The 12,778-nt window shown below is 43.8% G+C and overlaps 1 protein-coding gene across 5 annotated transcripts in view; it reads right to left on the bottom strand.

Moving 5' to 3' along the window:
* SCML2 (Scm polycomb group protein like 2) overlaps positions 1-12,778 on the bottom strand; it is a 69,270-nt gene that overhangs the window by 17,872 nt on the left and 38,620 nt on the right. For all 5 annotated transcript variants that reach the window (XM_035324143.1, XM_035323980.1, XM_035324224.1 and 2 more), the window contains one exon: positions 4,605-4,855. In XM_035324143.1, the coding sequence (XP_035180034.1) occupies positions 4,605-4,855 (251 nt within the window). The remainder of the gene's footprint in view (positions 1-4,604; positions 4,856-12,778) is intronic.

Raw genomic sequence — 12,778 nt, 5'->3', positions numbered from 1 at the left:
TGAAATCCAGGAAAGGAAGCCCAGAAACAGCTCATTTGCATTTACAGCTACTTGAGTAAGGTAGTGGAAGACAAATGGTTTAAAAAGAAACTCAGTTCTATCTAAAAAGGAGCAGAAAAAGAATGAGTTTTTATATATCCATTCATGACCCTTCTACATTTTAGGAATCACAGAAGAGGTGTTTTAGATTACTTTCCTGGCCATATTCTTCCCATCATCTGGGTTTATCGTAACTCCAATAAATTAATTGGGCCTTGTATATATATTCACATATAAATCCTGATTCGAATGTAGCTGTCAGCTTTACAGTGCATCTACGTTTTCCTTCAGCTTGCTTCAAATGAGCTGAAATTCTCAAGTAATCACTTTCAGGAATTGGTGTTTTGTGCAAGATATCAAATAAACCAGTAGTTATAATCCAGTTGGGTTGCCAAAATCTTCTTTTCCTAAACCAAACTTATTTGCAGCCTATCATATAACAGACAACCAGAGCTCGTAGCACAAAGACTTGGAGATTGGTCAGCATGCCTTACCTTCCAACCGAGGAAAAGAAAATGGCGTTGTAATTTGGTTTGGACGGGGATTTAGAAAAGAGATACACATAAGGAAGGCACTTCTAACGTGCTCTGACGTGGTATGAAAATGCATGGAAATAACAGAAGCAACTAATTGGAAGAAAGTTCTTCACCTCTTCCTTCACCATTTATTTTTGCATGAGAACAGATTATGTCCTCATTTTCTTACCTACCAAAAAGAACAGGAATGGAAGAGGTTACCCAAGGTCTTGATCCTGCTGAAGGCAGCAGGGACCTGGCTACTCAGGACTGACTCTGTGGAAAGGATTTACTTCTAACATTGTTCTATAGTTAAGAGAAAAATCAGTCAATCCCCTAAGAGAAGCTTCCATTTGTCAGTATCCACTCTTACAAGCAATCTATTTACTAAATAATACATTAAAAATCACGCAGTAAGCGATCAAAACACACACCTTCCTAAGCAATAGTGCTTAACTTCCGCAGAACACCTACAAAGAATAAACTCATTTCCTTCTAAAATCCGCAGCACATTAAAGAAAATTTCTGTGCTCATTGCAGATCAGAGAAAATATGCTTGGCCATAGAAACTATTTGACAACATGGTACTGGAGGGAATCACCATGAACACAAGAGAGAGACTGCCAAGGTTTGGCGCTGCATTGTGAATGAGTGGCTCAGGTCAAACGCTGAACCAAACGTTGATGTATGACTTGTCAGAAACTGCCTATGCATCTTAACACCGGGAAGCAGGGAGGTCTCTCATCCTTAACACTGAGAATCTCCTCCTTACCACAGAGAACAAAAATGCGGTTAGGAAGTCTGAGCTTTTGATCTGAAGCCTGACATTCCTGAAGCCTCTCCGGAGAAGGGACTCGCCAGGGGACCAGTTGGCTGTTGTCATGCTGCAAAATACTGGTGGTCGAGTTGAGAGGGCAGTGGAGGGAGGCAACGGGAGAAACGTGGCATGAAAACAAAAATGCAAACACTAAACTGTAAGTCAGAAGAACTACCCACCATCCACACAAACATGTAAGTGTGGTAAAGCTACTCAGCAATTTCTTGCCTTGTCCTCTGGAATAACAGAAGGACATGTTTTGGAAATACAGCATATTATGCTTGCTCAACTGAGGTTCTCATTTTGCAACCCTAAACTGGTGAGCAGCAAACTGATGCCCAAGAGCCACCTTGTTTCAGGAGGCAGGCCACGGTCCCAGCAGAGCTCAGCACATTTGCCTGGTCTGAGTTTCATCGGCTGGCCCTGCTAGCTGGGAGAGTACATGAGCATGGTGTGGCTGCAGAGAGCCCTGCACGCCATCCAGCATCCACTGACTGCACAGATCTGATGTGGATGCTGCTCTTGTGGGGTCAGTTTAGGGCTGCGATCCACACTCAGTTCAAGGCCCTTCCTCGAGAAGCACATGTCAATCAGTGGGTCTGGCAGGAATGCTTGGCATTGTTCTGCAAAGTGTACTTCAAAAAAAGATTTCTTCCTCATTGTGACAGAGAGAAAAAACACAAAACAAAACAAAAAACAAGCCAACCATACAGTGCACGCTGGGGGCTGGGAATGTGAAATAAAACCCAACATGCATGTCATCCTCTTGGAGAAGCTTAGAAAGCATTTAAATAAAGGAGAAAATGACAAGACAGCTTAACATTCCTAGCTGTATAATAAAAATTAATACCTGCACAATGATAAACATAGAAGCATAAAAAGCTTAAAAAGGCAGAGTCCCAGACTGCCTCTTCAGTGTAAGAGTTAAGAAGTCAAACAGATCTATAGCTCATCAGGTACAGACCAATCTCCCTGAACACACAGGTTTTGAACTAGCACACAGCCAGCTCACATCTGGAGCACAACAGCAAAGTCTGAAAAGTAGGTTGTTTTTTTTTGTATGTCTTAAAAAAAAGACCTGCATTCAAATCTCTAGGCACATTATCACTTAGGTTATATTTGTGTACGTATCGTGAAGTATGTAAGCCCTATGGCCCTCCATGTCAAATACACCCCACAAATACAGAGCTCCCACAAAGTGATTTCCTCTCTTCACCCATACAGTAACAGGTATAACACTCCAACAACTGCATGTGTGTAACATCTTGGCAATCCTACCATGTACTTTAGCAATAGAAGCTTTCCATGGCTTCTCAAAAGGAGCTCATTTTTGAAGTTTTAATGCAGAAGTTACTGTAGTAATATGCCGAGTTAGATGGATAGCTCAAACTCAGATCCTACAAACCTTAACTCTCAGTGCCCTGGTCCCGCAGAGGAAATCAGAAGCGCGCAGCCCTGCCTCAGATTGGCTGCCTCAGCCCAAGGAGTGCCAGCAGCAACCCCCAGCCCCAAGCAAATCCCGAGTACCTCACACAGACCAGGTGCCAAGTGTAGTGCTCCACACAGACACTTCCCATTAACCAGCCCAGAAAGCCTCTTCTAAAGCTGAGATGCCTCCAACTAGTCTCTATTTATTTTTCGTGACAGGCAGAGAGCACAAAACTCTTAGATGGAAGCACACATCCTGCTCTACCCGAGTACCTCCTTAAGATACAAAATGTGTTCAGTGATCTCCTTCAAAGCCCCACAGATTTACAGAGAACAACCTACCCACTAGCTCAGTCTGTATGGGTGGGCACAGCTTTCTTCTCTTTAACCTCTACCACTGAGCAGTTTCATGAACCAAGCAAGAGATAAAGCTGGAGACCACTTGCACCAGTTTGGATGCCTGACTGGGAGGGGAAGGCAGCAGAGAGACCTCTCAGGGTTCATTTTCCAGTCCTTGGAATCGTTCCTTACCCTGGTGCCATCATTTCAACAAAGCGACTGTCTCCAGTTTTGTGCTAGCACCTTTTAGGTGTGCTCCAATAAAGGCATTTCACTAGCACTTCACACCAACCAGCACTGACGGGATGGGTCCCACTTGTGCCACTACTCCATCCCTTCACACACACCACCTGCAATTCTTGCTGTAAGCCCACAGTGACCCAGGCTGAAGGAAAAAAAAAAAAAAAGGGAAAACAACAACAACAACAAAGCAAAACTTCAACTTTTTGAAAGCTGGGGGTGGATGGGGGTGAGAAAACCAAACAAAAAGCAATGCCTCCCACTCCCCACTTGTGCTAATGCAAAGCAGGGGGCAGCAGGGTGGCAGACACAAACTGTCTGGGGAAAGATATTGCAGGACTGCTGCTTCAGAGCCTGGCCTCCTTGACACCCTGCAGTGACTGAACAAGCCTCAGGAAACAAACTGCGCTTCCACAGCAGCTCAGGGCTTGTCTGAATCTGCCCGGCTGTGATCCTGCCCTTCCTCACGGTAGCAGCAGCATTCATGCTTCTCTGGGGGGGGATCTGAAGGTGGGAGTAAAAGGGAGAGGTGTGTGGCCAGCTGAACCAGCCCACCCTGGGATCATTCGCCTGCCAGTGCTGGTGGAGGAGAATGGGGTGACGGCAGGGCCTACCTGATGGCAGCTGGTGGTGCTCGAGCATTGTCCAGTCCTCGGACTCAGCTCTGAGGTGAAAAAGGCACCCCATCTTTCAGGCTTACACCTGGGGAAACCCACTGCCTGCAAAGAAGCTTCACGGTTCACGCAGGATCTCCAGGACAAGGGGGTAGCCAAGAGATGAACGTGGCAAATCCAGCTGTACGCTTAAGATGCCTAAATTTTGCACCCAAACTCTCTATGTTCCTAACCCTCTGTTGCTAAACATGAAACAAAAAAAGTAAGCAAACTATGCATATATGATTCAGTTACAAAATAACCCAGACTAAAAAACCTAAAGGTTTCCCTGGCTCTAGGAACATTACTGGAAATGGCTATTCCAGAAGAGTAATTTTCAACACCAACACCCATAAATTAATCTAAATCAGTACTCCTCTTCTAGAATAAAATAATCCACAGAAGCTTGTCCTGAAATATTCCGGAATAGCTATTCTAGATTGTTTCTCGTAATCAACTCCTGAAGACAGTTAAAGCCCTGAAGGCTGAAGAAAAGCCGGAAAATCAAATTTAAAAACAAAATCTCACTACAAAATTTTGCAATATAAAGTAAAGTAGTAGATAAGGACTAACCTTTTTTCCCGGTTTTAAACTTTTTTTCCTTGTTTTAAGATTCTCAGTATGAGAGGTGCTTTTGGTCAGGGGAATATTTTTAGGAGACCTGCCCTTCTTGGGAACTGCAGACTGTCCAGGGGGTTTGCCCCGACCTGGTTTCCTGCCTCGCTGTGCTGGTACTGGAGCAGATTTCTGTGGAGACTGCATTGAACGCCGGGTCACTTTGGAAGGGGAAGATTGGATTTTTGCACTGCTCTTTGTAATGGAAACTGAGGAAAAACAAAAACAAAAGGGAAGGGGGGGAAAACCTCAAAATGAATGATGGAGAGCAACTTTTCTAATAAAGGCTTAAAAAAAAGTGTAGTGCACAATTCACATTGTAAAATAAATATATGTGGATATTTTGAACTTAAGCAGTTGGCATGAAACTATTTAACTTCTTTAAAGCCAAAGAGAAAACTCTTATACCCATTAATTTAGAGGGACTTGCCTAAGGAAAAAAAAAAAAAAAACAACATTCAAATAAAAATAAAAAATAATCCACTCACCTTATAAATGCTTTCCATAATTTTCACTATAACAAGATAGAGTGCCATTCATCAAGAAGGCCTTCAAAATGCTTCTCAAGTCATACAGCCCATAATACATCCACTCTCCTCTCAGAGCACTTTCCACAATTACGAGACATGCCAACTACTTCTAGGAAGCTACAAAGCGATTTTGAGCAGTGAAGAAATCCTCCAATTGAAGAGGAGAAAGTGGTGATAGGCAAAGTACCGTGAATAAGCATTTGTCTGAAATGCCAGTTTAGAAAGTTAAGTTCACATAATTGTAACCAGCTTTTTCTACCGGGAGCCATCCAGACTTCAGTTTTTATTTAGAAGAAGGACTTCCAAAATTAAAGCATAAAATAGCATCTACATTCATTCGTAACACTGACGTGGTTCTCTTCAATCTCCCAGTGCAGTACGAAATGGTTCCAGTACGAATATGATGTGGCTGCGTTATAGTTTGATGTGAAGCTGCAAGCTGTAATTGGATTTCTTTGAGCTACACTTGCTAGTTAGCAATCATTCCCACCCGTTTTATTGTAACAATTCTCTTAGCAACGGACTGATTAAAACACCAGGAGGATGTCAGACAGAACCTAAGTGTATGGACGTAGGTAGCATCAAGGAGATGCCCTGCACCGTGCTATCTGTGGCTAGCAGGAAGCAATGACAGGGCCCAGAAAGAACGACGTGCTGTTTGGTGGACTGGTTGCTGGCAGACAGCAGCAGAAGCTGAAAGGGAGAGGTAAGTAGAGGATGAAAATGGGAAATTTTGTGATGGCAAACCACCCTTGTTACAGGAGGTGTGGGAAAAGAAGGAGAACACACAGCATCTTTGAAAGCATTTCAAGCCTTTATACTAATATCATCTGGATTTCTAGCATGACGCCGTCTTTACCACAGCCTTCTGTGGCTCGCTGATGCAGGAAAAGCTCTCCATGATCCACCCTAACTGTAAATGCTGTGAGCTTCACGTGGCATGACTTAGAAGTATTGCAAGTTAGGGTTCAAGTGGGCTTTGACTGTGTCAGTCACCAGTACCAGTTACCAGTGTAAAGGACGACTGCAAACTAAAACTGGAACACATGCACCTTCTGAAGAGATTTTTTTTTTTTTTTTGGATTTTGGTGAGTTTGTACTATTTCTCCCCCTCGACTATTAGCATATTGAGACTTTCCGGTAAGCAAATAAAACTCATATGTTTGAAAAGAGATCTTGTGAATATACTTGGAGATGAAGCAGCACTTTTAACATCTAGCTACACAAGTGATAGTCACCCAAACAGCTCGGTACCCAGCTTTACAACTGTTGTTACTTTAACTCCGAATTTTTATTTACCTGTTACGAAGTTTTTGCAATATAAAATGTCACAGTAAGATGAACTACACACTGCAAACAGGCTCCTTAAGAAGTACAAGTTCTGTTGACCACATTTCTAAAGCTGCAGGAGCATCTACATACACTGTGATTTGTCTGATTCAGCCCAACTAATCTAATATTCCTGAATGGCAGTTCAGAAGAAATTCCTTCATTACGGCTGGTTGCAATCCTAAAACATTAAATGCACACGTTATATCCCTAGGTACCTGAGAAGGACCACCTTCTCCACGTGGAAAGGAATCGCTTTCCTTTTATCTACCTATACCAAAACTTACTTTCATATGCAGCGGCAGCTTAAAATAAACCAAAGAGAATTTTAACCACCCTCTGGCAAGGCATCAGTCTCGTGTATCTGAACTGCTGAGTGACAACTTGCATCAAGCAGTATTGCTGGAAAAGCAGACAAATATCAACTGCACGCTACACTAGACAGTACTACACAGTACTTCCTATGTTAGGCTTACGTGACCGTAAAACGCAGCTATTTTTATTTAGTCATGCCACGCAACTGGGTGTTTAACAATCATAAACTTTTAAGTAAACTTCGGTTTACAAATTCCTTCTGCTTCTGATGAAATCTAGCAAACGCGTATCTGTTCTCCCATGGTAAATAAAGCTGATGTTACAGACAGAGCTAACTGCAACGGCAACAGGTTCTACGAGCACAGGTATGAGCTTGGATCCGCTGGGCAATCCCTACTCTTCTCCGGGAGGATATTTACAGACAAAGAGCAACAATGCAAAGAGTTTAACCGCTCCAGGCAGCCCTCCTGAAACACACACAGCAAGGATTCTTAGCACAGCATCTTCCTACCTGCACACGCCAGAGGACCAAATATTAGCAGCGTTAACCATTAAGGGGGGGGTCAGGTCCCATTTGATATTTTTTCTTCTGACTAAGGCTGAAGCCGCTTTTTTCACTACGCGGTACTATGACAAAGCCCATGCTGCCTGGGCAGCCTCCCTGAGATAGCAGCAAATAAGGAGGCAGCTATTTGCATTTGTTGATTTAAGAGAGGAGAGGGGGGGCAGCGGGAGACTGCTAAAGTAATTCACATATTGTCTGCAGGCTGTATTGACAGTGATCATCAGTCACCTGCTCATACTTCCTTCACCCCGGCCTTCAGAGGGAGACCAAAGGTTACGCTGGGTCAGAGAATCTGGAGGGAAATGAAAAGACATGCAAAATCTAGCTGCCAACCCACTGCATCTGCAGACAAAGTTATCCCCACTAGACCACATGTTCCAAAAACTAAGACGTTTTAATAGTCTCATGAGGACTTGTTAAAATATATCGATGAAAAGAATAGGGAGAAAAAATGCCAAGCTCTGCTTGCAATTACTGCAGTATTTAGCTGGGATATTTACAACAGAGAAAAAAAAAAAAAAAAAAAAAAGCACATTTGCTCTTTCAGGATACTGCTTTGCATCACAATGGTCTTCTCATTTGCACAAACAAAATAAAGCATTTGTTTCATGCTGCTCTTCTACAAAAATATCGACTGCTCAAGTTTCAGGAGCTTGATGCGCTGCGTGGCATTCTTTCCCAAGTCTCTTATTTAGATCCAAAAAACTGTACTGCTGTCCTCAACGACGGGAGACCGGAGAGCAGCCTACATAAACATGCTTTTCCATAGTCATGTTAGCAACTAAAGGGAGTTTTCAAAGACCACCAAGTTCTGGTTACTCTGTTGAGCTAGCAAAGGCCATAGATGACTACGTTCATGCAACACACCAAGAGCTTTCACACTTCTGACTGCTTCTTCAAATTTTTTTTTATTTTTATTTTTTCCAAAGCCATTCTTGTGAGAATCCAGCACCTATGAACCCTGTATCCAGCATATTTAAGGAAACGCACAACCCAAATGTCCTGGAAGCCGTGCCCTAAAGATGCATTACCACCGTGCAGTCTTCATGCATTGGTGCAAGCAGATCCACTGGAGTCAACTGAGCTTATATACACGAGACGGGTATTAGACTTCAGATGAGGGCCAAATGGCACATGAAGGAACACAAAATTTAACCCCATAACATTATCCCCAAGATGTCTTGCTAGAATAAGGCAGATACTTAAAGATAACTGAGATCTGAAGCTACTGAAAAGCTCCAGCACTTGGGACGGGGAAGGCACAGATGACAGCTCAGAATTCTCATGCAATTCTAATTCTTAAAATTCCCTCAAATAATCCATAGCAACGGTTTCACTCTACCTCTCTAGCTACAGCCAAGGACAAAAAGCTCCTGATTTGTAACACTTAAACATTTTAAATCTACCATTCAGTTAGCGTCACAGAGCAGCAATTACCAGAGAAGACTTCAGAAAGCTGAAGTGAGATCACATGAAGCAAGGTGTGGGCCCATTTTGTCAAGCACTCTGTGCACACAGCATTGCTACCTCAGGTGGACGTGCCAATTAGGACAGTAAAAACAGTAACCCAGTGCTTAAACCAGCATTTCTTTCAAGACAGGAATTATTCTGTTCGTACTGCAGTACTGTTGATACGTCCCCACTGAGAAAGAAGATGAACGCTGTTGTGAGAATATAGAAGCCTGGCCTTCCTCTACAGATACAAAATAAAAAATTAAAAATGAGGCAAAGAGAATGGGCAACTTACCCTAAACCCGTGTGAGAATCCCACACTGGAAGTAATGGAAACTCACTTCTTGAATTCAAGCCCAGGATTTTAACTATAAAATTAACCTCCTATCATACCTTAAGTATTTATTGTGATAGTTTCGACAAACTGGGAAAGGAAGCGGAAAAGATTAGCAAGTTTTCAAAATAGCTTACTGCCACAGGTCTGTTAATAGGAGTTTGTCACAGGAAGCATGGGCAAAGCCTACCTCTACACAGCAGGTACAAGTTTTAGCATCCTGGTTCTTGACTTACTGTCATTATTGCTCCCCACATAGCATCACCAAGACCAAAGGTGGGCCCCAAATGAGACAAAACGCCACAAGCTTCAGGGGCAACAAAAACGAAATGCAGAGCATGGCTCCTGATTTGTCAGGACTTGTTAGGTTTCAGTGCAGGATCTGAACGACAGCACTGGTATTCTTAACATAGCTTACGTGTACTAACACAGCATTTGGAAACAATTCACAGTCCCATCCACCAGTTGGACAACACAACCACTGATGATACCAATATCCAGAAGACCTCAATAAGAGGTCTTGACTCGTGCTGCAAGACAAGCAAGTGGGGCAGAAGACTGGCCTGGCTGAACAGGGAACTCCTGGAAGTAGGGCAGAGAAAGAAAATACATGACCTGTCTTCAGAGAGAGAGTACAGAGCTGCAGTCTGCATCTGCAGGGAAAAAACGAGAAAAGCCAAAGCTCAACTTGAGTCGACACTGGCCAGCGTAGTGTTAAGACAACACAAAAGGCTTTTTCAAGTATACCAACTGCAGGAGGAGGTCAAAGGAAAATATGAGACTGACACTTGAAGCAGATGGTCACCCAACAAGTAAGGGTAAGGAAAAGGCAGAGGCATTTTTTGCCTTTTTTGCCTCAACATTTAAGAGTAACAACAGACCTTGGGCTGTGTGGTCCTCACAGTTGTAGGACCATGACTGTGGGAACAATGGCTTTCCATCTGTGGTCACCGAAACTGTAAGGGAACAGTTGTATCAGCTCCGTGTTCTGAAGTCCATGGGGTGAGATGGGATTCACCCCAGGGTGCTGAAGGAGTTAGTGGATGCTACAGCTGGACCCCTCTCAACAATTCAGCAAAGGTCGTGGGAGTCTGGAGAGGTCTCTGCTGACTGGAAGCTAGCCAACGTTATGCCCATCTACAAAAAGGGCATGGGAGAGGGCCCAGGGAACTACAGACCTGTTAGTCTAACCTCAGTCCCTAGAAAAGTTATGCAGAAAAGTGTCCTGGGGGATACTGAAAGGCACTTAGAGAACAAAGCTATTATCAGGCACAGTCAACATGGGTTCGCCATGGGAAAGTCCTGCCTTAGTCACTTGATCTCCTTCTGTGATAAGGTCACCCACTTGGTGGATGAGGGGAAGGCAGCAGATGTAATCCTTCTGGATTTTAATAAGGCCTTTGGTCCTGTCCCTCACAGCATCCTTCTGGCCAAACTGTCTAACTGTGAGATGAACAGACACACACTATGCTCGGTGATGAACTGGCTCGATGGAAGAGCTCAAAGGGCTGCAGTGAACGGGGCTACATCTGGCTGGTGGCTGGGCACTAGTGGCATTCCTCAGGGTTCTGTTCTACGGCCAGTCCTCTTCAACTTTTTTTATCAGTTATCTGGATGCAGGAATGCAGTGTATCTTCAGCAAGTTTGCTGATGACCGTAAACTGGGAGGTGCTGCTGATTCCCTGGAGCTCCACAGCACAGAAAGGCTGCTGAGGTCCTTGAAAGAACTCAGAGGAGGACAGCAGAGCAGGAGGCAGGGCTGGAAGGCATGTGCTGTGAGGGGAGGCTGAGGACACTTGGGCTGCCCAGCCTGGAGGAGAGGAGGCCCAGAGGCGACCTCGCTGCTCTCCGCAGCCTCCTGAGGAGGGGAAGCGCAGGGGGAGGCGCCGGCCTCCGCTCCTGGGACCCGATGGCAGGGCACGGGCACGGCCCAGAGCTGCGCCGGGGAGTTCAGGCTGGGCATCAGGAAACGTTTCTTTGCCGTGAGGGTGGTCACACACTGCAACAGGCTTCCTGGGGAGCTAGGTGCTGCCCCGTGCCCGTCAGTGCTTGAGGGGCATTTGGGCAATGCCCTCAGTGATGTGCCCTAACTGCTGGTGAGCCCCAAAGTGCTCAGGCAGCTGGACTAGGTGGTCTCTGAAGGCCCCTTCCAACTAGACTTCCAAGTCTATTCTAAGAGCAAATAAAAAACATATTTTCCATGTAACAATCAAAAATACATGTGCTTGGAGCACTTAAGAGTTTAAAAGGAAATTACAATTACCTTAAATAAGCATGGTAAGATAGTAAAGAAATGAGGCTTACAACTAAGGCCACAGCTTTGGGAAAGGCAAAACCTTTATTCCTTCCTAAGCAATTTCTGCCCTGTAGTGGCACCAATCAGACCTTGCTGCAAGATGCCAAGAAACATTAGTACCAAATAAAAAAAGCTTAACGCGTGAGAGAATGTGGCAAATCAGAGTTTAGCCTGAAGCACTGAGGAGTTTTCATGTACAATTCCGAAGACAGCATAAATCTGCTTACTGTATGTGCCTAACTACTGTGACCTGTTCATGAAAAGAAGCTGGCTGCACTGAAAGCAAAATGAAATCTCCGGCAGGATGAAATTGCACAATTTCAGCATGTTTCTTTCTTTAACGAAACTTAAGATTTACTGTGCTTATCAGATTTTTTTTTGCTACTTTAAACAATGCAGACTTTTCATAGATTCTACTGTAGCTCTCTCTAAAGTAGTTTCAATGCTTCTTTTGTTTTGTCTGCAAACGTTGTAGAGTAGTGCTGAAGTTTACAATGATGCACATTTGCGTAGAACTCTGCTGAAAGTACAGTAATCCTGACATCATTTCATTATCAACAATAGAAGTGCATTTCTGGTAGCTAGCTTAAAAATCTGTGCAAAGTACTGAGATCATGTCTGAAAATTAAGTAAAACTAAGAAAACATAAAACAGACAAGATATTCTTTAATCTCTGCTTGGGCCCGTCCCACTCTTATCACTGCAGACAGCTTTTAGGAGGAGACCACATCATCACCGGCTGATTAGCACAGTGAGAGAAGATCACTCTGGCAATAAATGCACGGAATCGGGAGGAAAACAATGAGGTGACACACGGTGTGGAGGGGGAACGAGAGAAGGGAAGGAAGGGGGCTAGTGGTAAAAGCTACAGTGTTTCACTGTTTTTATTTAGATTACTACATCATCTTCCCTTGTTGACCAGGACTCTTTCCTGCAGAGTGCAGAGAGCAGTTCCTGCTTCAAGACTTGTTGCATCACCTCGATTCGTCAGAGATCAAACTTCAAAGGACTGTGGTGGAGCAGAAACCATGGATCTACAAAAACTGGTCCATCTCCAGATGCAGTTCACACCTAAATGATAGATATAACTTTGCAATGAAATCAATCTTTGCAGGTGAAACTACTTATTTCCCACATGGCTTGTCCCCACTTGTTCTTTTCTTCACTCCTTTATGGAAGAAGTTTTGCTTATATTATAAATACGAAGATGGGTTACCTAAACAACTGCCATTTACATGGAATGACTAAATAGTAAAATGATTTTTCACGGAAACAGCAAACCAAAATTGCTCCAACAATCTCCAGTCATCT

This window comes from Oxyura jamaicensis, chromosome 1 (assembly GCF_011077185.1).
Source record: "Oxyura jamaicensis isolate SHBP4307 breed ruddy duck chromosome 1, BPBGC_Ojam_1.0, whole genome shotgun sequence".
NCBI classification, from domain to species: Eukaryota; Metazoa; Chordata; class Aves; order Anseriformes; family Anatidae; genus Oxyura; species Oxyura jamaicensis.
Note: the sequence above shows the minus strand (reverse complement) of the source record. Positions and strands in the feature narration are given on the sequence as shown.